Below are 25458 nucleotides of genomic sequence, written 5' to 3'. Positions count from 1 at the left end.
ATGAAAACAAATCAAATCAAACACATTATCTGTCATGTCTTTTCATGTATGTATACTGTAATAATTAAATGAAAATTTAGCCTGTTACAAACAGGGGAGTGTGAAGTTTGCCAGGTGTAGAGGGAGTAATAAAAGACATAATCAAGTTTCACTATGGGAGGTTTAGCATCCAGTCCTACATTAGTGACTACAGGTCAGGATGCCTCTGCCTCTGCTGCTTTGATCATTCCTTTTTCAGTTTGTGTCCATTCAGACAGTCAGCTGTCCAGGTGTAATAACTGTCTTCAAGTTTAATAGTCTTCAAGTAATAAAAGTTTTAATACTCAAGACAGGACTCTTTTATTTTATTTATTTGCAAAGCAGTAAGTACACACATATAAAATAATCCTAATTAAAATGTTGAGAAAGGTTTAAAAAATATGTACCAAATAAGTTACAAGGCTGTTTTCCTCTGAGCCCACCGAGTACCATGTTTTCTCTGTTTTCTCAATACAAAAAAAGACACTGAAGGGATTTCATCACATCTTCATCTCGGGCAATCAAGTCTTTCACTCTCCAAGACCAAGTTTGTGGTCCTCTTTGCCACACCTTTTGTTTAGACCACTAAAATACTTCTCTCTGAAGGCGTTGTGTCCCTGGTAGAGACTGAAGCATGGATCTGCCAGATGAGTCAGACTGTCCACTTCCTGTTAAGAGACAAATGTAGAGATTATCATACTGAACTTTCTTAACCTGATCCCCTAAAAAGTGCTTCCCAATCAGGACAGAGAACTACTAGCCACCTCATACATAGCAGAATAAGAACTGGAATACATGTATTTATTTTTCCATCCTCCAACTTTTTTTCTTGGAAAAAAACCCCAAGACATTATCCAGCTTCCTGATACATTTTGCCATTCAAATTTACAGCTTGTTAAAGAGTGTTATGAGAAAAATAAAAGGAATAAAAACAAGCAGCTGCCAGTTAGGTTTTCCTGCCCAAAAGGAGCATGTGTAAATATTAATACAGAGGTAATTAAAGTTGAAACAGCTCTTGCTTTTTCAGTCAATGAAGCAACGCCCACTACACGTCAGTATAATATTGGCATCACAAGGTTTGCATACTTTTCCCATATTTGCATGTAGTGACAGGATTCGTGTACATTAACAATGTATGTGAACTGTTATGAATCCCCTCAGTTAAACAGTTTGTCTTGGCTGAAAGGTAGTCGCTGGTCAACAGAGGGATGAAGGGAGGAAGAGAGATGCTGGAAAGAGGAATAATGAGGTGAGTTGAGTTGGAAGTGATGACTCCAGTGCTAGGCCTGTAATTTGTCACAAACACCTCTCTTTTGCTTGCTCATGCTGCCAAGCACCCTGGAAACGACTGACATTGTAGTCCAAATTAATAAGGATAGAGGGACATAACTGCAAACAACTGAAAACAGAGGAAATAACCACTCGGTCGTTGCCAGCAACCATACAGGTCGAGGGTTACATACATTTGGGGTTAAACTGAGCAAATAAGTAATTTATGGCCACCGAAAACTTTGTCACACCCCATAAATAAAAAAATGTGAGGTTGCAAAGATATTTTTCCACAACAGTTTAACAGGAAATGTTTCCAGCAATTAGGCTGGCCACTGTATCGTCAAAACACAGAAAGGAGTGGGGACATATGCAAGCTGTGAATCTTGGTGACTAAGTGCAGACAGGTGAAGACTGAGGCCTGTTTGAAAACTAAAAAAAACTCTGACCTGAGATAGATAATAGTCAGTCAAACAACTGTGTGTTTGTGTGTGTGTGTCATACAAGAGCCTTTATGGGAGCAATTTGGGGTTTCAAAATGGAATGTATGTCAGATCCAAAGTTGGATTGTTTTCCATATAATGTGTGATTATGCCATTTAGGGTTCCAGAATAAAAGAAATGAGCCAATCATAGCCAGATGGTGAGGATTTACGCCACCATCACTGTCATCGAGATGACATGAAAAAAACAGACATATGCACAATCTCCATTCATGAACATGACACATACTTATGTGGTTACATATACAAACATCATTCTATGAACTACACATTAAAAAAAACATGAAAGAACAGGAACACACATGCTTTCATTTTACCACGTCATATCTGTGTGGCTGTTCATGCTCACACATAGAAAAGGAGTAAACAAATTCTGCAGCACACACAGGTTAGTTCTGTGCACATATGATGTCATTTATCACAATACAACCAGAATACATACATACCTACACCAATACATTCAAGTTGTGAATGAAAGAAATTTAATGCAATGGTTAAAACACTTCAAAACACCTGTACAAAAAAAAACAGAGTTTTGAAAAGTTTAAATGTGATGAAGAATTGTAGTGTTAGTTAATAAAGCTCAGCTCAAGCTGAAGCACAGGCTTTCATTATTTTCTTGAATGATACATCAGAATGTAGTTGTTTTTATAATTTCTCGAATCTCAAGATGACTTATTTTAAATGCTTGTTTCATCTAAGGGACAATCGCCAGGGTTAAAAAATACACCATGTATTGCCACTTGGTAGGCTGGCTCCAAAAGGAAGTCATTCCCCATAAGACCCCATGTTAAAAACGCACAGATTTAGCAGAAATAAATGCAGTTTGCAGCCTGGTACAAAAAAAAAATGGGGTGAGTGGTTTTTCTATAACTCATTATAAATCATTATACTGAGGCTTAAAGTTCAGCATAATTAAGACTGACAGCTAGCCACAGGCTGTGTGCTTGGCTTCTCCTCCAGATCAAGTCACTGAACTTGACCTCCCAACCTGTTTGTGGTGTTGGTGTCTTTTTGGAAATGTCTTCATTTAAATATCAGACAAATGATATTGTTTGCTCTGTGGTTAATTGTACTAACAGACAAAGTGGAATTTCATTTCATTTTTGCTTAACAAATGAAGCAATTAACTGACTGTCAAAATAGTAGCCAATTTTTCTGCTGTTTCACCTCCAATCCAAACACAGTGAAAAGCATTTGCACACACCTCAGGCTCCTTGATCTTCTCCATGGTGATCAGGCGTCGTGAGGTGTGGCTGGAGAGCGTCTGCTCACAGTTACTGATGAGCTGCAGACATGGATGAAGAGGTACCATCTCCTGACAGTAGCTGAGAAGGGGACAAATGCACAGTCACAGTTAATAAGAAGCAACGAGAGAGACAAAGCTAGACCAATTTCTTTCACCTGAGCATAATTCATTTCAACTATACACACCTAAAAAGAGGCATAAAACTGTAAATTATGAACTTCCCATTTTGTCTGGAGACCATACAGACAGAGATTAATCCCCACGCCTTCTTCTGTTCTTTCTCACCAATCAAATCGCTAAACATTCGACCAGTGCAGCATGACCACAGCTAAGCTGAGGAGGCAAAGATGAAGTTGGAAAAACTGACTCTGACCTGACTGCTGGCTCTGTCACCACCAGCCTCTGCAGGTAAGGGTCTATTGACAGCAGATGATGTATGTGTTTGCATATTTGCAGTAGCACTTGCTCCTCACTACCATCACAACAGCAACTGTTCTGTTGCCATAGCCTTGCCATAACGATGAAGCAGCCGGGAAGTAGTTCTCTCCTGCCAATCAGGAGTCAATCATGGAGAACCCTACATGTTGAGGTAGAGCTAACGTCCAAGTAGAAGTAAGGCTTGTCTTTCTCCTTCACAGCTGCTTTTACCATCAGAGCCTGACTTTGCAAAAACATTTTCACATAAAATATATATATATATATATATATATATACACAACTACATTATCAGAAAGGAGGCGAAATTATGACATAAAATGTGTTCAAACAAAACACAAGATTTAAATGCATTAATTAAATTTTAAAATTTTATTATTTGACCCATAACCAACAGTGCTCTCAGTTTGCTCTCACAGCGTGCAAAATCTGATGCTGAAGCAGTGGACAGTGGCCTCTAATAAAAATACCAGTACCACTCAACGAGAGATTTTCTAACATGTCCACAAGCTTAAACTGAGGTGAAAAATGATGACCCGAAAAGGAAAACATGGCTCATTTATACTAGTGAGGCACATATCATCTTACTTTTGACAATACAGCCACTTCATTTCTACTCTTCACTTGTTTATGTTGTAATTAGGTCACTTTATGGCTGTGATGACTGATATTTCATCATCTGTCTTGATACATTTTCTTCCTTCATTTATTTTTTAGACGAAAAAGAGAAAAGAGTTCAAGGGGTCTGGCTTCGTCTAGACGCTGTCTTTTGCTGACAAGACCTTGTGTCACCTGTCATCACACACACAAAACCTCATGAGGCATTCTCCCAAAGCAGGCAGACATACACACAAGTCCCCACTGTTTCTGTTTCTATCACAGTCATGGATGCAGATACACACATATGTGGGGGTGACAGAAACCCGATATCCCCCCTGTAGAGCCCCAGATTAAGCCCAGGAGACAGGCTACGTCTGGGTTTACACACACATATCTAAAAACACACATACGATTTTACACACACACACACACACACACAGAGGTCAGCCTGCAGAGACAGATAGTTCACATATCTGACTCGCCTGGCCTTGGACGTTTATTTTGGCACAATGCTCTGACAGGCACAGAATCAAGCACCAGTAGATGAGTAGCAAAGACAAATGTGTGAACATGATGACACACATGTATGCACGGGCTCATTCACTTGACCACAAGCAGTCACGCATATCTACGGATGCATACACACACACAGATCCAGGAACATGCGCTAAAGAGGTTTGCATCGTGCGTTTGTACATGTGTTTGTTCTTTCACTTAAACACCCTAAAAACCAGAGGATGCACGATTATCTCATCTCCTTTCCACTCTCCTTTATAATCTATGACCAGAAGGAGGTCCAGCCCTGCAAAGGGGTTTTCTGCCCCGAACGTCCGTTGCCGCCACTGTCTGTTGTGGTTCATACATTTAAAGTCAAACACCTGCACTTTGAGTCAGCATTTCACTTTCTGGTAATGAACAGAACATTTAACAATACACAACAGTGTTTCCGAGGAGACATCTTAAAGAGCCAACGTATAAAGGAGCTGTCAGTTGTGGTTTACTGTAACCCAGCTGTTTGGGCAGGAAAACCTCAACACACCTGTATACTTCTCTGTATAAACACTGTCATTCACGCAGGTGGTTACACAAGAAGGGCGATGTTTTATAGGCGCGGTAATGGAATAGTGCTAGAGGAAAAACGCTGGAAGACTGAAAGCCAAAGTGGAAAAGTGTGGTGGAAAAGACTTTGTGTGCCAGTGTATCGGAGTCAAACTGAAGCAGCTACAAACCCACCCCAGGGTCTTAAAAGCATTTACAGCTCATTGACTCATTTATCCAAACAAATTAATAAACAGACATGTTACATTTACACTGCCCTCAGCTAATTTACAAAGCCAAATTAACTTATGTACGGTGATTAGATTTCATAAAAATGTAATCATGTTCACCTTATAATTATCATGATTGGTTCATGTCGTTTGGTTACTTTGGGGAATTAATTAACAATAGATTTAAATGTTGTGGGTCACGTTCATGACAAGCTTGTAATGTGCAGTTCTGGTTTATGGTATGAGTCTGCCCCCTGCTGTTGTTATTTAGGGAAAAGCGTTTAAACTAAGAGTTCTCAATCTCGGACAAAATACACCTCAAATCCGGTGTCAAAGTAGTAGTATCACAATACATTTGTTCCAGACCCAGTGTGAAAGTTCAAATAACAGAAATCAATGAGTATTAAACAGCTGGAAGTCAGTTTGAAATGGAGATTGTAGCAGCAGGCACATCGTTCGGAAGACCTTTGATATCATCAGCCAATGACACCATACAGTAAGTTTATATACTCACTCTGGTCTGTAGACAGGCAGCCAATAGACCAGCCTCCCACCCATGAGCAGGTGGTGAGCAGAGAAGTTTAACAGATCTGTGAAGATGTCACTCAGGTGGTATGCCTGTGAGACGGGGACGTGAGACTCTTCATAGCTGGGCAGAAGGATCAAATAAACAGGCTTAGACCAGTGTAATGAAACTTTTTCTAATGATTTTAGGAAGTATTTGTTCAAGTTCACCTACTTGATTCAGATACATTTTGTCATAAAGCCATAGAGTATGAGGTGAACTTACACGCCGTCAGAGGGTTTAGTAATATCTTTGTGGGAACCTGTTCTCCTTGTGGACTCACGGATACCGTACGGAGCTAAAATCAAGGGGAAAAACAAAAGTGATGACACAAAAGCTACTGACAAATTTAACACAAGTCTTCACACTGCAGGCCTGACGTGATAATAGTAGTCTGTAAAGAAACAACTGAGGACCTACGATCAGTAATGATGGCGTCAAACAGAGGAGCTTCCCTCCACACAGGCTTGGCTGCATCAGACACCATGACATCCAAATACATCTTTTCTGCTCCATACTGCCGCAGGTTGGCACGGATATTCTCATCAGGTCCTCGCCACTTCTGGTTCTTACGGCTCGACCTACCTGAAACACAGAGGCCCTTTCAAGATATTTGGATGGTAACAAAACTGAGAGCAGTCAGAGACGAGCCCTGTCACTGCTGGTTCTGAGTATCTGCATGTTTGAATTAAAATGTAACTTAAAAAGATACAGAAGATAAGCTACGGTCCACTTCAGCTGATGTGCCATGAAAGCTCTGAGTGGACAAAACTTACCTTTGCCATGAATCGTATTGTAATCAATATCTGCTCCACAGACATAGGCTCCGAAGTGAGAACATGCTACCAACAGGCTCCCTGAAACACATTAAGGGGCCACAGGTCTGAAACCGCTTACTGACATAGTTATCCCCAAATGTGTGCATGTGTGTGAGAATGCGTGCCAGCATCATCTCACCTGTGCCAACAAAAGGGTCAAAGACGAGGTCATTCTCCTTGACTTTAGCGTGGTTGGCCATAATGAGTGACAGCCCAGCCTCCATACTGGTGTTTCCTATGAAGTGCCTGTTCTTCACGCTGTGGGAGCGAATTAGTTCACGCTGTCCGTCCCCTATCTGGTCCAGGAGTGTGTACAGAAGGAAAGTGTTGAGTTGCACATCACACCTTATGTGTCATACGTAAAGAAGTAGTCAACTGTATCTCACCCATCGGCCAAAATAGATGTAGTCTGGATCCTCAGGGATGTTGTTGGGGTCTGTGCCGTAGTCTTCTAACAAACAGAAGACGTGCTGAGGGTTCTTAAGGCTTACCGTGCCTTCAAATGGAAGATACTCCATAGCCTGGCAAGAGAAGACAAATGTGACATTCTGCACATACACCCAGGTTTTCAAACATGCATGTACAGTATATCACATACAGGTTTTCAAATGCACTCATCCATTCATTTCCATTCACACACATCTAAATACTCACATCAATCCTTTCGATTCTGTCAGTAAACTTCAGAGTCTTGTTGAAAGTGTAGACACTGATTTTATAAGTCGAGTCTTTGTGCATAAATGGTGACTGTAGAGGAATGTGAAGGAAGAGCATGAATTAAGGTTTTTCCAAAGTTGCAGTGACTGGTTTGTCCAACACAACAGCTGTAGCATCACAAACCATGTTCTCTGATGGGTAGTTCAAGAGGGATGTTCTGAGTTCACGGTGTGTTTGTCCGTGGCCCCATAGTTCAAAAGCAGACCTGAAAGAATGATGCAACATGAGCCACAGCAATATGTGCAACATGGTAATTCCATCATTACAGGCATAGTGCCATTATTTACATTTCCAACGCTAAAATATTTACTTTGCACAGATGGATCTGGACATGATGCTGTGGACATCCTCCTCGGATAACCCATCCAGACACCAGAAAGGAGACTAGGGAGAAGAAAGAGGAGTGACTGTGGGGGAATCTGGCCAATAAGACACAAACGTTCCAATGTGGCAGCTGTCAAATCATCAAAAAAGGACAAAAAAAAAATCTGATTTCCAAACCTTTTCTTTGAACTTTTCACAAGGCTGGAATGCTTTTCCTCTGAGAGCCAGCAAAGCCTTAATCTCCTGCAAGTTGAGTACAAAAATCACAAATGTTCTACTATGAATTACAACCTATCAGGAAACCTTTATACATACAGACAGATTACAGGAATAAATGAGTAAATTAGTGTTGCATATCTTATTGTCAAGTATGGATCAAGTTCTAAAAAATGCTATATCATACAGTTTAGACACTGCAAAGCAATAGTGTCATTTTGTTAAGCACTGCCTGGTAAATGACCTCAACTTTCAAACTCCTAACTAAACTCCTAACTCCTAGTCCACACTGCAGGCAGTTATAAATGTGAAGTCTCAAGGATTCTATTTTCTGCTTTTCCTGGATAAATTCTTTGAAATGCAGCGGAGTTCATCTAAACACAAATAAACTAAAACTGGGCATATTTTTCCTTATGTGAAAATGTGCATTGCTGCAGATTAAATCTACAGTGTCCACTTGTTGACGTGTGTTAACAAGCATATTGGTCCTACTCGCACAGTAAGAGCTGCAGATGAGTATACATTTATGATTAGGAAAAAGCTAAAGATAAGACAAGTATGAATTACCAGTTAATCACCATGTCGGTAAGAGATCACAGAGGGAGAGAGGGTAGAGAAAATGCGTTTATGTGTTATAATTATGGGAGAAAATATCGAGAACTTCTCATGTGAAACCAAAGCCTACATCTGATCACCCGCTACAGTAACGTGAGGTTTTTACCGTTTGAATTAGCAAGTGGCTAACGTAACGCTCCATCTGAGGAGGAACTGCTGTCTGTCAGACTCTGATCTTTTCACAGAAAACATTAACATTCACAATAAAGGCTTGACAGAAACTGTGAGCGGGCTGAAGAAGGTTACCGGCAACCTGAAGTCCAGATTATCTTGGGCGAGATGTAGTAGATACTGTAAGCATGATCGACTGTGCGCCGCCATTGTTGCAGATTCAAAACAAGTCCGGTTAGAAACACCGGGCTCTGACAGTACCGGGCAGCAGTATCGCCTGGTCACCAAATTACCATAGATGGAAAAGAATGAAGCATTTTTCTTTCAGTATATTGCCTGAAATATAATTGATCAGTGTGTTATTTTCTGTGCGCAATATATACATATCTACAAGCGGACAACCGGTGTTACCACTAGCTGTTGTTAGTTTGATGTTTTTAATATCATTTGGTGACATAGTCCAATTTAAGTGGCTATATCGTTTGCCGGTTTGCCGTTTGTTTTTCATCAAAACAATAACATATCATGTATAAGCAACTTTTAACTATGAATCAATCACTATTCTGCATTTGCGTGCCTGGATAAACTCCTCTCCCGATTGTAATCTGCTTTACTTCAGAGGCACCTTGTCTCCCTGTCTGATCGGTCATTGGCTCCCCGGATGGTCTCTAACAAGCCACTGGCCGAGACAGATGTCCATCAGAGTCTTTTTTTCTCTCTAGAGACAGAAACGCATCCGCACTCTTGCTACTGTCAGCGGTGTTGCAGTATTGTTAAAAGGAACTACAGTGTTACAGTGTGACCACGGGACTTTGCTCTGTAGCAACAATGAAACATTATAGCAGGCCAAGTGAAGATCGAGTCCGTGTGTAAAATGTAAGTTGTATCACGTTTGTCAATTTTCTGAAAGGTTGTAAACTTAAGTTATTTGGCAAAGCAGGATGCTCACCTCTTCCAGTTTTGTTGATAAACTGACTGATTTTGTATAAATAACATTTTTACTTTTCCTTGTTGTCCAGGCTGTATTTGCTAATTATTGCTAATTAACTCTTAATTATTGGAGACCATAGAGTCACATACAGATATATAGAGCTGAATCACAAAAACCCAATGAATAGGCTGCATAACAGGACAGCTATAATCAGGTGGAATATGAATATAATATAATATGGAATATAATATCTGACTTTTATAATGCTTATTTATTTAAATCTTATTTATTTGATTTTGAGTAGTTGATTAAATAATAAAGCAATAAACAGCTAAGACCACAACGTTGTATATGACCTATTGAAGCCATGTAATGTTTTCAGCAGAACGAGCCATGGGGACGAACAGCGAGAGGAAAACAGTGATGGAACCTGAAGATGACGTTCCAGCCGCTGCTCAGTCGAGTGACGACACTGCAGTGTGTATGGCTTCTGTGAAAGGCCTAAAGGAGAACTGGCAGAAGTGGTCCAACGAGCACCAGGAGTACCAAAGGCAAAACCCCTTCAGTCACGACACCAGGCTGAGTGTGGTGGTCCCTCAGAGGGGGCAGGATGACTACGGGAGGCCCCTGCAGGGCTCCATGACGGAGCAGCGGGGGAAGGATGCTCACACACACATCAGCAGAGAGGTTCAGGAGCTGTGTGAGGTGATAAGGAATATTGGAGAGCCGAGAGTCGGAGACAGGGATGGAAGTGGCAGCAATGGGACAGTGATCACTGTAGAATTTGGGAAACTGTTTGAGCATTATGTGACTATCTCTAACAAACTGGTGGGGATTCTTCTACGAGCGAGGAAGCAGAGGCTGGTTGACTTTGAGGGGGAGATGCTGTGGCAGGGGCAGGATGACCATGTAGTTATCACTCTGTTGCAGTGAGTTAGATGAGCATTTATGCCTTGATTCATGTTACTTGCAGTACATGCAGTGGCAAGAATAGAGCTACTTCATTATAGAACCCATCTACCAGAGGGACTGCACAAATTGTGCTTTATGTAATGGCATGTTTATTTACAAAAATGAACTCCTTTCTTGCAAAAATAACGAAAAACCTGAGCAGCCAATAATTCAGTCTAGTATTGCTCATCAGTGGCTGTCATTAGGGTGACTTAGTAACTTCACTTGCTTTTCAAAGTGAGGAAAGTCTGAGCAGCCTTAATAAAGTCAGAGTGGTTAATGAGACTGAACTAAAGCCAAAGAGAACATGAGGCTGCCTGTGACAGACAACATGGTGATATAGGATGAACTTGATCCTGCTTGGTGTGGGTAGCTTCAGCATGCATTTATTTCAAGTGTTCTTCATAATTTAGGAAAGCTATTTACAGTTTCAAACTGTGAGAACCTGCACCGCACTGAGACAATGCACTGACTGATGAGCACCGAAATATCTGCTTAAAAGTAATTGCCATGCAAACTAATGATTTTTTTAAAATCATAATTAAGTAGTATATTGGTCAGTTGCCAAGTACTGCTTATAGTATTGTAATAAAGAAAGAAAGAAGTGTCCTGTCTGTTATTGTATTACTATAGATGCTGTGTGAACTGTATGTGTATTCAAACTAATGACTGGGAGAGAGAGTGTAAACTGATGTGTAACAAACACACTGAGGAGCAGCAATTTATTTATTTTAAATTAAATTCATTCACAAAGTGCATACGCTTTAGTACAGTACACAGTAACATTTGCTTTCTTTACATTCTTTAATACACGGTAGTATCATTTAGCAAAAGTATCCACTTCATGCACTAGTCAGTTCCTACCATATATTTCAGCACAATCGAGTCACTACATCCAATCAAATATAAATGAGCATCAATAACAAATGCCCCGCTATATTTCAGTGATTGCTGAGAACAGAAGTTTAGTTTGTAGTGTCAGAGGATGACTTAGGTGCCTCCACTGTAAGAGAACCTTGTAAATAGTTAATGAAGATTCTGTGTTTTGAACCGAGTCAGATAGACAGCAACATGCCCATCGGTAGAGACAGAACTCAACACAGCTGAGGAACACAGGACATACACAGCTGTCCAGTATGATGTGTCAATATGGCAATTGCACAAATTCATTTTTCTTACTTGTATATACATTTCAGTTACACATGCAAAATATCAGATCCAAAGCATTAAGGCAGCCGCATATGTCAAGAAACAAACAAACACAACCAGTTTGTGAATTATATGGGCATTTCAGGTTACTACTTTCCACTCAGCTTACCTTTACAGTTTCAGTAAAAAGAATGCCTTCAACATTTTCTCTGGTGATAAACAAATGGGAATCACACTGTATGATACTTGGTCCATAGAGTAAATGCATGTTATTAACAGATTATGGAGCTATTTTTAAATTAATGGAGATTCAAATAACTTCTTCTGGGAAAACACTAAAACATCTATGATCCTAGAACATTTGTGCGCTGGGTTTCAAGTAGCACAAAAAAACATTTGACTTCCGGTTTGAAGTTTTGATAGGGACCTAAAATCACAACCTGAGTGGTCTCTTGTTACAGATGGCACCAGTTTAAAATACTGTCATTTGTGCTGGAAAAACAGACAGTAAATTAATATGAGTGCCCATGACATCTGCAAGAAGGTGAATGATTCAGTCCCTTCATCACAGTCAAGAAAGAACTGGATCCAAAGTGATCACTGAGTCTCCCCTTTAGAGTTGAGAAGCTCAATCAGCTGGTCTGCCTGCAACACATTAACAGTTGTGGACAAAACAGAAGTTAGACTGACAACACATCACCACCTGGATAAACGTAAGCATGGTGGCACCACAGGTTTGATATCACAAGAACAGAATTACTGAACTAAATGAGATTCGTGTCCTCCAGTCAGTTACTTCTATAATACCAGCTTTTATACTGTAAATTCATGTGTAGCAGAAGGCTGAAGATGGCTTGCATCTTAAATCAAGTGTTATCATGCTCTCATCAGTACTTTTAACTGTGAAGAGAAACTGAACACACTTCTACTGTGTCCCGGTGGAGCGACTGAGAACTACTAATTTTAGAATAAGATGAAAAATGTGAAATAACAGTCTTTTTTTTTTTTTTTAAAGATTTGCTACTCTGTCAAGAGAAAAGAACTATTAGGTGAATCAGTCTCCATGCTTTTATACTATACTGCCTTCAAGATGTTAATATTTTATGATAAGAGAAAAATACATTTGCTTTAATTCCACTCATATTTAAAGTTGACTTCTGTATGATTCTTCTGTTTTGTCATCCTGTTGGAGCCACAAACTTGGAATTGAGAAGTAATTTATATATCTGAATCTTTAACCAATCTTTAAATTAGATACAACAGCTTTTCTTTTCTTGCACAGATAATGCAGAGGGAGCTTACCGTAACAAACCAATAGGAGTTGAGTCTGTAGAAGAGCCGGGACATGAAGCCCATTTGACTAACAGGGGCCAGGACATGAAGGTGTAGGTGTGTGACAGAACAGAATGGGGGCCAATGAAACCCAAACCTGCAGACAAGGAACGGCTTAACTGAACAGAGTGTCATTGCTCTACAGGAAGGATGTTGTTCAACATCAACAAAGCAACAGGTATGTTACCGAAACTAAATAATCACATAGTCTGTAAAAATTGCACACTAGTTTAAAGATTATCTATTACAGTGCATTAGATTCAGTAATACGGTTCAGTTGTTAAATACAGTTCAGTTTACATTAGACAGTGTAGTGATGTGTACTGATATGGATAATGTTTACCAGTACCAGGTATCACTGTACATTGTTTGTCTTTAGGAATGATGTCATCAATTGACAAAAGTCGCTTCACTGAAAATGTTTGGTGGTATTCACCATGTTTTTGTGGTAGTCACATTGTAGCAGGTAGATTGCAAAGCCGTTAAATTTGTGAGCCGTGTAAAGAGTGTAAAGTAGTAAGTGTAAAGAGCTGTGAACTACCAAATGTAACACTGAATGTAGCCCACCTGACATCACTGAGATCTGTTATGCTGTTTTTCTGGAGGATCTCCTTCCCTGTCTTAACCATCCGCTCTACTGTTTATGCCAACAAAAACAAACACAATTCAATCTGTCAAGATTTCCTTCTGAAAAAAAGAACACTGTTTTTTATTGCACAAATCCTGGTATATTTTATTAATGGGATCAGTAAGCAATAAATTGTGGTGTGAGTTGAGCATAGTGACATCTATACAGTTTTGTCAAGTGTATGCAAGTAATAATGTTAAAACTCACCCAAAGGAACATGTTCTTTACTCAGTGATTTACAATTCCCAACATGTTTATTTGGGACGACCAGGTAATGGTGGGGAGCTCCGGGTTTGATGTCTCTGAAACATGAGATCTCCTCATCCTGCAGCGGAGATCAAAAATAAGAACTGTTTTTTTTTCTCTAAAATTTGGTAGCTAAATTACTGTACAGTTAATAATAATAATAATAATAATAATAGTAAGTATAGCACGTTTCAAAAATCAGGTTTCCAAAATTCATTCATTACATTCATTAAAAGAGCAGATAATAGTCTAACTACAGTTTATCAATCGCTGTACCCTCACAAAGGCAGTATCTGTCACAGAGCTAATTACGCAGCTTGGAAACCTCGCTGCAACAGGCTAATGATAGCTAGCTAGCCTGGCATTCAACATCATCCAATAAAGTTATTACAATATTCTCACACAGTAAAGAAGTTCCGTGCCCATTTCATTGTTTACAATCTTGCAGAAAATACATTTCTTGTCATATCCTTCAGCTGGCACCCTGCTAGCTTCAGAAATATTAATCTGGGCAGGTTGTGTAGCCTCGGCTGCTGCCATTGCTGTACAATGAACCGTCAATAATCAGACCTGCCCAGTCGATTGCAGAGGTCATCGAGCAGAGAGGGCAAACCGAGGGATTGCCGATCTGGATCGCAAATGAAAAGTAAGAAAACTGCCTCCAGAGAGCGTTGTGGTTCAACATATTTTATTTGGTTCATCGTGATCAAGTGAATAACTTTGAGATTTTGTTTATCTTAACTTTTCTAGCTGTCTTTTTCTTTTGGAACAGCGGTCCTTACCCTAATTCAGTTCATCAATGTGCTTTTATTATTACATACATAATTACGATATTACATTACATTAATGCTTTTGGCCTTTCCGTTTCCGTTTCCACACTCACACTCACGGGAATTTCTCTGTGGTTTTGCATCTTTTTCCGTGGTATTTCACGTCTCAGTCTTTTTTTTTTTTTTTTTTTTTTTTTTTTTTTTTTTTTTTTTTGTTCTAGCTTGATAATGTTTTGTTCGTGCTTGAAATGAAAAGTGGTTGTGTAAATCTTTTCCAAAACCCTTCTAATATTATTTTGTCATTTGTGGAGAAACATACTATACACACATACACACACACACACACACACACACACACTAATGGAACAGCCATGGGGCACAAATATGGGTTCAGTATCTTGTTCAAGGGCACATCGACTTGTAGCCAGAGGAAAGGGGATTGATCCACATACATTCCAGATAGCGTGAACAGCCCACATCCTGAGCCACAGGCTCAGGCCGTCTTTACTTTTGAATGATCCCTGTCACTTTCTGAGAGGAATGGTCAAACTGAGGCTCAAAGTACAGGTATTTACAAAAACTGTATTCAAATTTTTAAGAAAATTTAAAATACAGGTATGTACATGTGTAAAAAAGCCAATATGTACATTGTATATATAAGTGAGTGTGTCCGTCACAGTGCTGAGTTTAACAGTTTGATGGCGACAGGAAGGAATCATTTCCTGTGTCGCTCTGTGGTGCATCGTGGCAGTATGAGTCTGTTGCTGAACGAGCTCCTGTAGCCGATCAGCACATTGTGGAGAGGGTGAGAGGGAAAGTCCAGTATAGTTCTTATTTTGGACAACATCCTCCTCTCAGACACCACTGTCAGAGAGTCCAGTTCCTCTCCCACAACATGGCTGGCCTTCTTGATGATTCTATTGAGTCTGTTGGTGTCCCTCACCCTCAGGCTGCTGCCCCAGCAGGCAACGGCAACGGATGGCACTGGACACCACCGACTCGTAGAACATCCTCAGCATCGTCCTGCAGATGTTGAAGGACCTCAGCCGCCTCAGAAAGTAGAGGCAGCTCTGGCCCTTTCTGTAGACCATGTCCACGTTCTTGCACCAGTCCAGTTTGTATTCACTACACTGTGGCCTGTTTGGGACTGGGCAGCATGGACCGGGACATAACCTGCACGGACCGGGACATAACCTGATCAGGAGGGCCAGCTCTATCCTTGGCTGCCCACTGGACTCCGTGGAGGAGGTGGGTGAGAGGAGGATGTTAGCCAAGCTGACATCCATCATGGACAACACCTCTCACCCTCTGCATCAGACAGTGGAGGCTCTGAGCAGCTCCTTCAGCGGCAGACTGCTACACCCTCAGTGTAGGAAGGAGCTACAGCAGGTCCTTCATTCCCACTGCTGTTAGACTACATAATTCAATGGTCTAGTCCTCTTTTACTCCCTTATGAGGACTTGTTTATAGCTATATATTGTACTGTGTTTACTGTACTTAATTTATTTTACTTCTTGTGAGCTGCCACGACAAGTGAATTTCCCCACTGCAGGATCAATAAAGTACATCTTATGTCTTATAAAGTACAAGCAATTACTTTCTGATTTGATTTATCTCAGTACTTCTGTTCAGGTTGGTTGGTGGTGATGAGTAAGTGCAGTATCTGTTTCATGCATGGTTCTCTGCGGTTCTTGGTGGAAAGGGAGTTTCTTTTTGGATGCATGAAGAGCCTTAAGATACAGTTACCTTTTGTCTGGGAGCTGCATGGTTGCACTGTTACAGCACTCTTTTTGTGTTGATATTTCCTAAATGAAATGTCTTTTATTGTTGTCATATTTGTCCTCATTACAAGGACGAAATTTTGATTTCAGAGGTGGGGGGGCACAAGTATTTTTAATAAAATTCTAATCAGTAAAACTAATACACTTTCCAAGATAATGGAGAGCTTTGTAAATGATGAGGAGGATCTTGGATATGCTGCTTTATTGGAGTCAGTGAAGGTGTTGCAGGATGGGTGTAATGCATTTCTTTGAGTAACTTACACTTTGACTTCTAAAGAAGTCTCTTATGTCCACTTTTCTTTTTTTAGACATCCTGGCTGGCTGGATTATCAAACACACATACACGCACGTTATGTAAATGAAACCTCTGATATTACAATCTTTCTAGCTGACGTGACTCAGGCCAGGCAGAACAAACGCTCAATTTACAGTAGCAGATTAACAAGGATTCCTGACCGAAGACTAGCAGACCACAAGAAACGGCAGAGCCAATCGAGGAGTTCTAAACTAAGGGAAACAGACTTCAGCTTGAGCATCCGTTTTCCGCTTGGTCCCAGTGCTTGATGTGTTGATGTGTCTCTGTTTACTATAGTATAACATTGTTTTTGGACAGTAAAAAGTGCAGGGGACCAAAACAGCCTTTTGAAAAAGTGCACAAATTACATCCGTGCTTCATTATTATTTGTGTGTTGTTGTGTCTACCTGTGCCATATAATAGCACAACTACCTTGAAGCTCAGAGACATACAAATAATAATGACAATTTGCCATGACACTTATCTATATATAGACTATTTCTATTTTGTTGTATGCAGCATAAAAATAGCATCCTCTCTGAAAAAGGTGTTGTTTTAAGGGTTTATTTATAATAAAATATGCCACATAATATACTACAAAAACCTTGTTTTTCGCCAGGAAATACAAAGTTTTAATGTGGTTCACAAAGCAGCACTGCCAGGCACAGTGCCAGCACTGCCAAGCAGAGTCTGATTTTAACACAAATAAAAAGTAACACAAACAAACAGAAACAACATAAAAGTTTCTTTCCTGTTTAAAATTTCTTTAAAAATACATTTAAATATATAGATTGTAAAAACAAAAAAAAGTGAAAGATTTGAATTGTTATCTTGAATCTTTCCAAAAGATATATTGTCCATGTATGCAAATAGGCAGACAGGGGTGCCACTTTTACAAACAGAGAAGTGACAGTTAACAGTTCAGGTCTCTTCCTCTAAAAATGTCACATATAGAAGATAATAAGTTATTTAGAATGAAACCTATACTTTTTTTAAAAAAAAAAAAAACCTGAATGGACTTAAAAAAATAAAAGTATATAATGGAGATGAACCTCATGTAAGAAAAAATTCAAAGTACTATTAGAGTCCAGATAGGCCATTATGGGTCCTATCGCATTACAGTGTTTTTACCATAAATTAATTATTTTACTTTTTTTGGCCCTTTCCTTGCCAAGTATGTTTTAAAAACCTTGGTGCCATGAGAAAAAGAACAAATATGCACTTATGCAAAGCACACACTCTAACACACATACACACACTCTAAAATTTCACAAACACATTTGTTGTTAAAGGAAACTTTTAAAAAATGTCCTTGTATCCTGAATGTGCATACACACTTTTTATCCGACAGTGTCACAAGGAACTTTGTATTATAATGCTCTCCACAACAAGGGGAGGGCAAGGAAGGCTTAAAGCTTCAGATGCCAGTTACTTACTGGGCTTAGCACAGGGCTATTGATGAATAGCCATTAGTTTAAAGCAGCAGGACCCCGAATCGCAAGATTTCATCCAGCCACTTGAGGCACGGATCAAACCAGCATAGAGAGAATGTCCAGCCCAAGAACCTCTAGAGCAGATTTCATAGTGCACGTGGGCTAATCTGAGCCAGGTGCACAGATGATAGCCACTGCTCTATCAGGTACAGTAGTGGCAAAGCCGCACATTTGTCAGAAGTTTCATAACTCCAGACAGAACAGTGGGTTCTACTATGTTTTCAGCTCATCTTGTCAGATGTTATCACTCAGTTCCGCACTGTCCAGACTTCAAGGTCTTGTACAATGAAGTCTTCCTGTGTTGAGAGAGATGCGTTGTGAAAGGTGGGACAGGAAAAGCTTGACCCATGGTACAGATCAGCATCCAGCCACAGACCAAATCCACCCCTGCACAAGAAAAAATTAACAGTTTAATGTCAAACCTTTCAAAGTTGTTGATGTTTTATGCTTTCAGATACAAGTGTTGTAACCGTGGATATATTACAAGTAGTTGTAGTAATTATTAGTGATTATTTTATGGTCTTGCTTTTTATTAATTCATATCACTGTATTGTAAAGGGGAAATCAAACTTACCCTCCTCCACCAATCTGCAGAGAGTCCAGGTTGCCACTCACAAAGTAGGAGTTCTCACCACTCCACCTGTATGCCTGTGAAGGCACCCAATATGACACATAAGGAACTTGTACTCAGCCCTAGTGTACACATTTCAAAGGATTAAATTATTACTTTTCTGAGACTGTGTTTTTTTCTAAGATAGACAGCTGCTTTTAAATGGATGTGCAAAGGAGAGTAGTTTCTTGTAATAACTATACACCCATCCTTAGACTTGCTTGTAGATATAATTTACAACTGTTGTAAAGGTAACAAAAAGAATTACAGTTTTACCTGGAAGTCAGGGTTGAAGCTGAACAGGAAGGTCTCTCCTGTGCCGTAGCAGTATTTACTGACTCTGAATGGATCTGAAGAAAAAGCACCAAACACCTGAAAAGAGCAAAACACCAGATTGTGAGAGGTGCACAGACACGATTATGTTAATCAGCTACATCTGTGTATTGAAAAGACTTGGAGAGACCTGATAAAGATGCTGACCTTTTTGTGCATGTCTTTGATGACCAGTAGCACTGGGCTGTCCAGGCTGGCCATGTTTCTGTACAGGGTCTTCAAGCTGCTCCCATGGATGGCTGTGCTGTAGACCAGTTGCCATGGATAGCCCTGAGTCCTTGCTGGCATGTGAACAGCAAGCTGTAGGATAGGAGGCATCAATCAAAACTTCTCATACTGAAAGGTCTAAGAATAATGAACACATTTCATCAAAGCGAAACTTTTATTCAGTGGCCATAATCACTGCCAAATTGTCCACATAGTTTATTTTGAAATGTTGCAGTAGCTTACTCTTTTTAGGTGGTCTTCATCCAGAAGCTGGCTGTGGTTGCACAGGACAGGGAGATCATCGTCGTCTTCCTTCTGGTACTCAGGTTCTTCTGCCTCAGAGTCCTCTGAGCTACACAAACTCAGGCGGCGCTTGGGATCCTTTACTGTGATAATCTGGAGGCACAAGATGCAACTAGTTTTTAATACTCAAGCTCGTCACACACATAATTCTATTTTTTTTTTTCTCAAATTTTGCTTTATATTACACAGATCTGTAGTCTGGGGTTGACTGACTCGTTTACAAACAGCAATCACATAAAGGTGAAAGGGTAAACATGTTATTGTCAAGTTTAACACAGCAGCATGACAAGTGAATTTCTAACTGTTTGACCCTATAATAAGCTCACTAGGAAGGATGGGTGGGTGAATGATATATCAATAAAAAAAAATACCCTCAATTAAGTACAGTTTAGCCCATGCAGTACAGTACACTGCATCTTCTTACATGTGTAGTCCTACCTCAACATATGGCTCCATACATTCACTGGCAAAATAAAGCACTTTGATATGATCTGGTAGCAGCTTCATAGTTCTCGATTTGTCCGTCAAGCTCTGCACACAGTGCCGCATGTCTGTTAACCACACTGGTGAGCTTTCTTCACTATTGTACCTTCTGGATTACTTTCACTTTCTGTATTCGAAATGTGATTGGTTGCAGACTTGAATGGAGGGGCTTCTCATTGGTTAGCTCTGATAACAGTTTCCTTTCTCAATAAACAGGAAAAAGAAGTGCAGGGTGTTGGGAGTGGAGAAAGAACGGATGTCCATATATAGAGGCGGTGGGATTTCCCACAAGCTCTGGGAAACTTGCCAAGTAAGTTCGGTGCCTCAGTTACTGTAAGTTGGGGATACTTAATGACTTTGGTCTGCAAAAGTTTAAACAGTATAGTGCTAATCTGAAATCGCATGTTTGTGCAAAACTTACCTCCCAGTTTTTAGCAGAGGGACTGACAGAGTTACTGAGGAGTTTGTTGATCACAGCCACCTTATTGTTCTCCACTACCAGATACCGCTTCTGATGTTTCTCTCTAATGAGGTAGTGGGGCTTGCGGTGCTTCTTGTAGCCCTTAGTGTAGATTTCTGGTGACCACTGCACAAAGAATGTGTAGAGGTGGTCAACCCTGCAGAAACAAAGGACAAAGTACATTTTCTTTTACTTGCAGATAATCATTGTATATTGTACTTAAATAGACTTCATGCTATTGCTATTGATAAAATGAATTGTTTTTAGTACTAAAAGCAAGTGCCTCTAACATCTAACACAACTATGAAATTACAATGGCATAATGTTGACAGAAAATAAAAAGAATTCCATTGCAGCAGAATCGCCATATGTCATCTTAACTGAAATACAGTAATTCTTTGAAATATGCTCAATGACAGTTGGCCCAACCCCTGTTTCTCGCAAGGAAAAAAATGTCACATTAACGTACTGAAAAATCTGTTAAGACACGCTTGGACATGTATAGCAGGAAAACTGAGCCACCTCATGCTGGGCTGATGAGAACATCAGGGAACTCCTTTTTTGGATTTATTTATATTTGATTCTGCTCCATTCTTCAGTTTCCCCAGAGAGAATCACTTCTGTGGAAATCAATGATGAAATCCTGGAAGTCACGTCAGACCCACTTTGACTTTAGGAATGTCTAACCTCAATCAAGCTCCTCACTTTTCTCTTCCCCTCCCTCTTCCCACATGTGCACTGACAAAAGACAGTGTCCCCTGACTTCCTTTGCAAATTTCAATTTTGAAGACTGGATTTAAAATCTTTTCAGAGTTAAATTGTCGTTGCATGTTGAAGCTCACATTTTCTTGCTTACATTAGTTGACACATTCAACAGCACCATGTTCCAGACCCAGCATAACAGTGTTTACACATCTACATGGTTCGTTTTACTTACTCTCCAACGCTGTATGCAACTCCCATGGTTGACTGAAGTAGGTAGTGGTGATGGAAAACTGTAAGGAGAGGGAGAGAAGAAGTGATTCGAAGGCTCAGTGCTGAAACAGCATGTCCGCTCTGAGTCTCTGCCATTGGCAACATTTTATACCAGAGGATCAATCGCTGAGGTAAGCCCCTTTGACCATAAACCCTCCCTTTCTCCCCTGATAGCGCTACACGTCCTGCACATATTCACACAAGGATTTCACAACGGTTCATGAAAGCCAAATGTGGTTATACATTAACTTGACCTGCTCTGGGTCCCTGTCCTTAAGTTTGGCTGAAGTTCAGGCAGTTAGTGTGTCAAGGTAGTGGCTCAGGGACAGAGTGAGATGGCTTGACCAAAAAATTAAGATCTGTCTGTCGGGTTCATTGTCTTTTTGTTGAAAAAAAATAACAATAATAATGCATTGCCATCTAGAAGAGGAAGAAGAAGAGGAATCAGTTTTATTGGCAATATTTTTACATACAGTGAATTTTTCCTCTGCATTTACCCCATCCTTGGTTGAACACACATGCAGCACCCAACAAAGTACATGCAGTGAACACACAGACAGGCGCAGTGGGCTGTCATGTCAGGTGCCTGGGGAGCAGTTAGGGGTTTAGGTGCCTTGCTCAAGGGCATGTCAGCTCTTAATAACGGAAGGGGAGAACATAAATTATTCACACACAATAGATACACCATTGAAGCTCACATTATCTCCTTTATTTAATCTGTACTGAAACACAGGCGTAAAAAACATAAGGTTATGGGTGAATCAGTGGTGTTGCAGTTTTTTGGTGGAGTCTTCAAGAAGTCAAAAACTCCTTAGTCCAGTCACTGACACAGATGGTTATATGAACTCAACTCATCCCTATCTTCTGGGATCTGTCATTTGAGGCCTTTTGTCTTAACAGTCTCCATGTTATCAGGATTAGTCTCATGCTCAAGCCTTCACATCAAGATTTAATCAAAGCAGCCAACTTTGACAGTAGTGTTGACCATACATGATGGTGCTGAGTAATAGCCATTTAATCTTTAATCAATCAGTCAATATCTAGGAATGGCTATTGCTCAAACATCACAGACTTATCTGTTTCTTTTGTCTGTGGTCATTTGGATCATGTAATCAACACAAATGAAAACTTATCCATGAACCAGAACCATCTGTTCTCCCTGTGCTGTTGAAGCAGTAATCCTATTTAAGAGAGCTGCACTGAGGGTGTTATTTCCAAAGTCTTTCACTCTTATGAGTAGATTGTTCCAGAGCCTTCTCTATACTTTACCAGTTAACAATTTTTACACACTTTATGAAGGATTTTTGAACTGTTCTTATGACTGAAGATACACACTGGAAAAAAAAGACAGAACTTTCAAAGTTACACTAATTACAGTGACAGAACTCTTATTTCAACTCAAACACAGGTCAGTTCATGCTTCCATATCAGGTCAGGAGACTACAATAGTCAAGCCAAACTGTTATTATATATGTTATAGTCCATTTCACAGACAAGGCAACATAATGTGCTTTACATAAGCGCAACACAATCATTGAATCATAGAAGTGTAGGTGCAGAAGATAAATATGCGTATCAACAGGTAATCATGCAATTATACATGAATCAATGCAGAATACACAAAATATCCAATATCAAAATTAGATTAGATTTAGAGTCTTGTTTACAAGTAGCAGCTTTTAACATTTAGATCACCGTCTTCGATTACACCCAGATTTCTGGCTTCACTTTTGTTCTTCAATGGCAACGACACAATCTGGGGTCAGTGATCAGTTATGATTGTCTTACACAAGTGAAGCACGGTGGAGGAGATCAATTTGAGACAGTGGCGGTCTGATACACAGACAAGATCAATAGGTAAACACACAGGCACACAGATACCCACTTAAAAAGTCAGATATATACATGCATATATGTGCAAAGACCAGCAGACATGCATGCTCTCATGCACCCCTGATGCATGCATACGTGTCAGTCACACACATGTGCACACACATGTGCAAAAGAACTCTTCATGTTGTTTTGTCTTGAGTCTGTCCAGTGTTCTGTGTTAGTAGGAAGACTGTGGGCTTTGTCAGTTGCGAATTAGACGTTAACAGCAATGAACCACACCTGCATGCATGGGTGAATGAACTTCTCGCCTGAAAAGGTTTTAATGCTTCTGCTTTGGTTCCCACTAAAAATGTTGTTACATCAATATTACACCACATGTGCACGCGCATGCAGTATTTCCCGTCATCAAAGCTAAAAAAAGACTATCATGCTGCTAAAGCTGAAGTTAAAGAAAATAAAAAACACTGACCAATTAATGAACATATTAATTCATGGAATGTAAAAAACTGAGGATGAATTTGAACAAAACCAAATCAGAATAATATGTACATTATCCATTTAATTAATTAATTAGCTTATTTTATGCAAATTATGGAGGAAAACATATTGTTATATTGACATGTGTATAACTTTTTGATGTTACTCCAGATTTTTTGTTCACATAGCTGTAGAAGGCATCTTTATCTAATTTGACTGAGGATTTATTTGAACAAAACAAACAAACACAAAGACTGTATGAGTAGAGAACAAATGATTTTTAATCTTTTCCAAGGCAGGATCGTGAGACAAAGTGATTATGGAATAAGTTAATCAGTTTAGTTAATCAGCCTGGTCTCATCAGATGGTGTACAGCAAATTCTCTGCACTGCAAAGACTGAAATGTTTAATCTACAAATGTGCACAGATCATAAGATATTGTTTGGGTGTTCATGAGCCTGTGAGAAATGATTTGTCTGTAGAGTACATGTACACACACACACACACACACACACACACATACGCGTGCGCACGTGCACACACACAGTCAACACAGCTTCCTCATTTTCTTGGCAGCAGGCTGTGGCATCAGTTATGCAGAGGTGTTGTTACTTCACCTCTCCTCCAATTCCTGTAAATCCTCTCTCTCCATGCACGCTTCCAACCAGACAAGGAAAAAACCTCTATGAGCCAGCATGCTCATTTTCTCTGGGTTCTGCACACACACACACACACACACACACACACACACACACACACACACACACACAGTCTTCTTGTTTCCATCACTTTTGGGTACATTACATACACTTACATTCATTTCCTAGAGGCTTAACCACCACCTAACCATAACAATAAACTTTACTTGCCTAACCCAAACCCTTACTTTAACCAAACCCTAATCTCAATCTAATCTTAAAGCAAGTCTTTATCCTAATATTTAATGATTTACATTGTGGAGACTTGCATTTTATCCCCATTAGTAAGGCAGGTCCTCACAATGTGACTGTGTAAACAGTTTTTGTTCCCACAACTACAGAAATACCCACACATACACATGAACACACACACACACACACACACACACACAAACAATAATCACTCTGCAGGCTGGCATATTAGTCCCCGTTTACCACTCTGCAGTCTCAAGCTGCAAGTAAGAATGCAACACTAATAGTGCACGAGTATGTTGGATCTCTGTATCTATCTATCTCTATCAGTATCTATGGTCCGGGTAACTGTCACTGGTAGATAAATCCAAAGATTGGTGCCATTGTTTTGTTTGACAGCGATTTGAGATGCCTTATGGGCTTTTGCAAGACCACCTCCTTCCCACAATCACAACAGTGAAGATTATTCATCTTGCATAGATGACTTCAAATAAAATTAGCCCTGTAGTGCAATGTAAGATGTTACATAATTCCGGTAGTTCTAGAAAATTACAAAATAACCAAATTATGTAACACCGAGAGCTGAGAGAGCAAAGCAGAACAT

General features: G+C 39.9%; 4 protein-coding genes across 6 annotated transcripts; 1 reads left to right on the top strand and 3 right to left on the bottom strand.

Annotated features, from left to right (window-relative positions):
• Positions 1 to 313: 313 nt before the first annotated feature.
• trmt11 (tRNA methyltransferase 11 homolog) lies at positions 314 to 8995 on the bottom strand. The gene is made up of 13 exons (XM_046400406.1): positions 8843 to 8995; positions 7943 to 8008; positions 7752 to 7825; positions 7565 to 7646; positions 7379 to 7471; positions 7111 to 7245; positions 6864 to 7020; positions 6683 to 6763; positions 6327 to 6491; positions 6132 to 6204; positions 5856 to 5990; positions 2997 to 3117; positions 314 to 686 (listed from the first exon to the last, which is right to left on the bottom strand). The coding sequence occupies exons 1-13, from the start codon at positions 8915 to 8917 to the stop codon at positions 549 to 551; spliced, it is 1395 nt and encodes a 464-aa protein (XP_046256362.1). The 5' UTR covers positions 8918 to 8995; the 3' UTR covers positions 314 to 548.
• Positions 8996 to 9113: 118 nt separating this feature from the next.
• Positions 9114 to 11229, top strand: si:dkey-29b11.3 (actin-binding Rho-activating protein-like). 2 transcript variants are annotated; one of them, XM_046400408.1, is made up of 2 exons: positions 9114 to 9583; positions 10024 to 11229. In XM_046400408.1, the coding sequence occupies exon 2, from the start codon at positions 10032 to 10034 to the stop codon at positions 10569 to 10571; it is 540 nt and encodes a 179-aa protein (XP_046256364.1). In that variant the 5' UTR covers positions 9114 to 9583; positions 10024 to 10031; the 3' UTR covers positions 10572 to 11229. The 2 variants fall into 2 exon arrangements, with proteins under 2 accessions (XP_046256364.1, XP_046256363.1); XM_046400407.1 differs by having other exon boundaries at positions 10021 to 11229.
• Positions 11230 to 11297: 68 nt separating this feature from the next.
• Positions 11298 to 14553, bottom strand: hint3 (histidine triad nucleotide binding protein 3). The gene is made up of 5 exons (XM_046400684.1): positions 14347 to 14553; positions 13906 to 14023; positions 13638 to 13707; positions 13041 to 13167; positions 11298 to 12383 (listed from the first exon to the last, which is right to left on the bottom strand). The coding sequence occupies exons 1-5, from the start codon at positions 14482 to 14484 to the stop codon at positions 12336 to 12338; spliced, it is 501 nt and encodes a 166-aa protein (XP_046256640.1). The 5' UTR covers positions 14485 to 14553; the 3' UTR covers positions 11298 to 12335.
• Positions 14554 to 17338: 2785 nt separating this feature from the next.
• On the bottom strand, positions 17339 to 21768 carry LOC124065321 (nuclear receptor coactivator 7). 2 transcript variants are annotated; one of them, XM_046400594.1, is made up of 7 exons: positions 21617 to 21768; positions 20641 to 20836; positions 19677 to 19829; positions 19374 to 19526; positions 19170 to 19265; positions 18858 to 18931; positions 17339 to 18670 (listed from the first exon to the last, which is right to left on the bottom strand). In XM_046400594.1, the coding sequence occupies exons 1-7, from the start codon at positions 21757 to 21759 to the stop codon at positions 18532 to 18534; spliced, it is 954 nt and encodes a 317-aa protein (XP_046256550.1). In that variant the 5' UTR covers positions 21760 to 21768; the 3' UTR covers positions 17339 to 18531. The 2 variants fall into 2 exon arrangements, with proteins under 2 accessions (XP_046256550.1, XP_046256551.1); XM_046400595.1 differs by lacking the exons at positions 20641 to 20836; positions 21617 to 21768 and adding an exon at positions 20175 to 20578.
• Positions 21769 to 25458: the final 3690 nt, after the last annotated feature.

The sequence above is a fragment of the Scatophagus argus genome, chromosome 9 (genome assembly GCF_020382885.2).
Source record: "Scatophagus argus isolate fScaArg1 chromosome 9, fScaArg1.pri, whole genome shotgun sequence".
NCBI classification, from domain to species: Eukaryota; Metazoa; Chordata; class Actinopteri; family Scatophagidae; genus Scatophagus; species Scatophagus argus.
Note: the sequence above shows the minus strand (reverse complement) of the source record. Positions and strands in the feature narration are given on the sequence as shown.

What these genes read in the sequence shown, in the direction of transcription:
- trmt11 (XM_046400406.1), bottom strand. Translation starts at nt 8,917, where the DNA reads ATGGCGGCGCACAGTCGATCATGCTTACAGTATCTACTACATCTCGCC. An exon ending in GTGAAAAGTTCAAAGAAAAG is followed by an intron (nt 7,826 to 7,942) that starts GTTTGGAAATCA and finishes TCTTCTCCCTAG; the next exon opens with TCTCCTTTCTGGTGTCTGGA. An exon ending in ACATCTATTTTGGCCGATGG is followed by an intron (nt 7,021 to 7,110) that starts GTGAGATACAGT and finishes CTCCTGGACCAG; the next exon opens with ATAGGGGACGGACAGCGTGA.
- si:dkey-29b11.3 (XM_046400408.1), top strand. Translation starts at nt 10,032, where the DNA reads ATGGGGACGAACAGCGAGAGGAAAACAGTGATGGAACCTGAAGATGAC.
- hint3 (XM_046400684.1), bottom strand. Translation starts at nt 14,484, where the DNA reads ATGGCAGCAGCCGAGGCTACACAACCTGCCCAGATTAATATTTCTGAA. An exon ending in GCACGGAACTTCTTTACTGT is followed by an intron (nt 14,024 to 14,346) that starts GTGAGAATATTG and finishes TCTCCGCTGCAG; the next exon opens with GATGAGGAGATCTCATGTTT. An exon ending in ACAGATCTCAGTGATGTCAG is followed by an intron (nt 13,168 to 13,637) that starts GTGGGCTACATT and finishes CCTTGTCTGCAG; the next exon opens with GTTTGGGTTTCATTGGCCCC.
- LOC124065321 (XM_046400594.1), bottom strand. Translation starts at nt 21,759, where the DNA reads ATGTTGCCAATGGCAGAGACTCAGAGCGGACATGCTGTTTCAGCACTG. An exon ending in ATGAAGACCACCTAAAAAGA is followed by an intron (nt 19,527 to 19,676) that starts GTAAGCTACTGC and finishes CCTATCCTACAG; the next exon opens with CTTGCTGTTCACATGCCAGC. An exon ending in GCTTCAACCCTGACTTCCAG is followed by an intron (nt 18,932 to 19,169) that starts GTAAAACTGTAA and finishes GTGCCTTCACAG; the next exon opens with GCATACAGGTGGAGTGGTGA.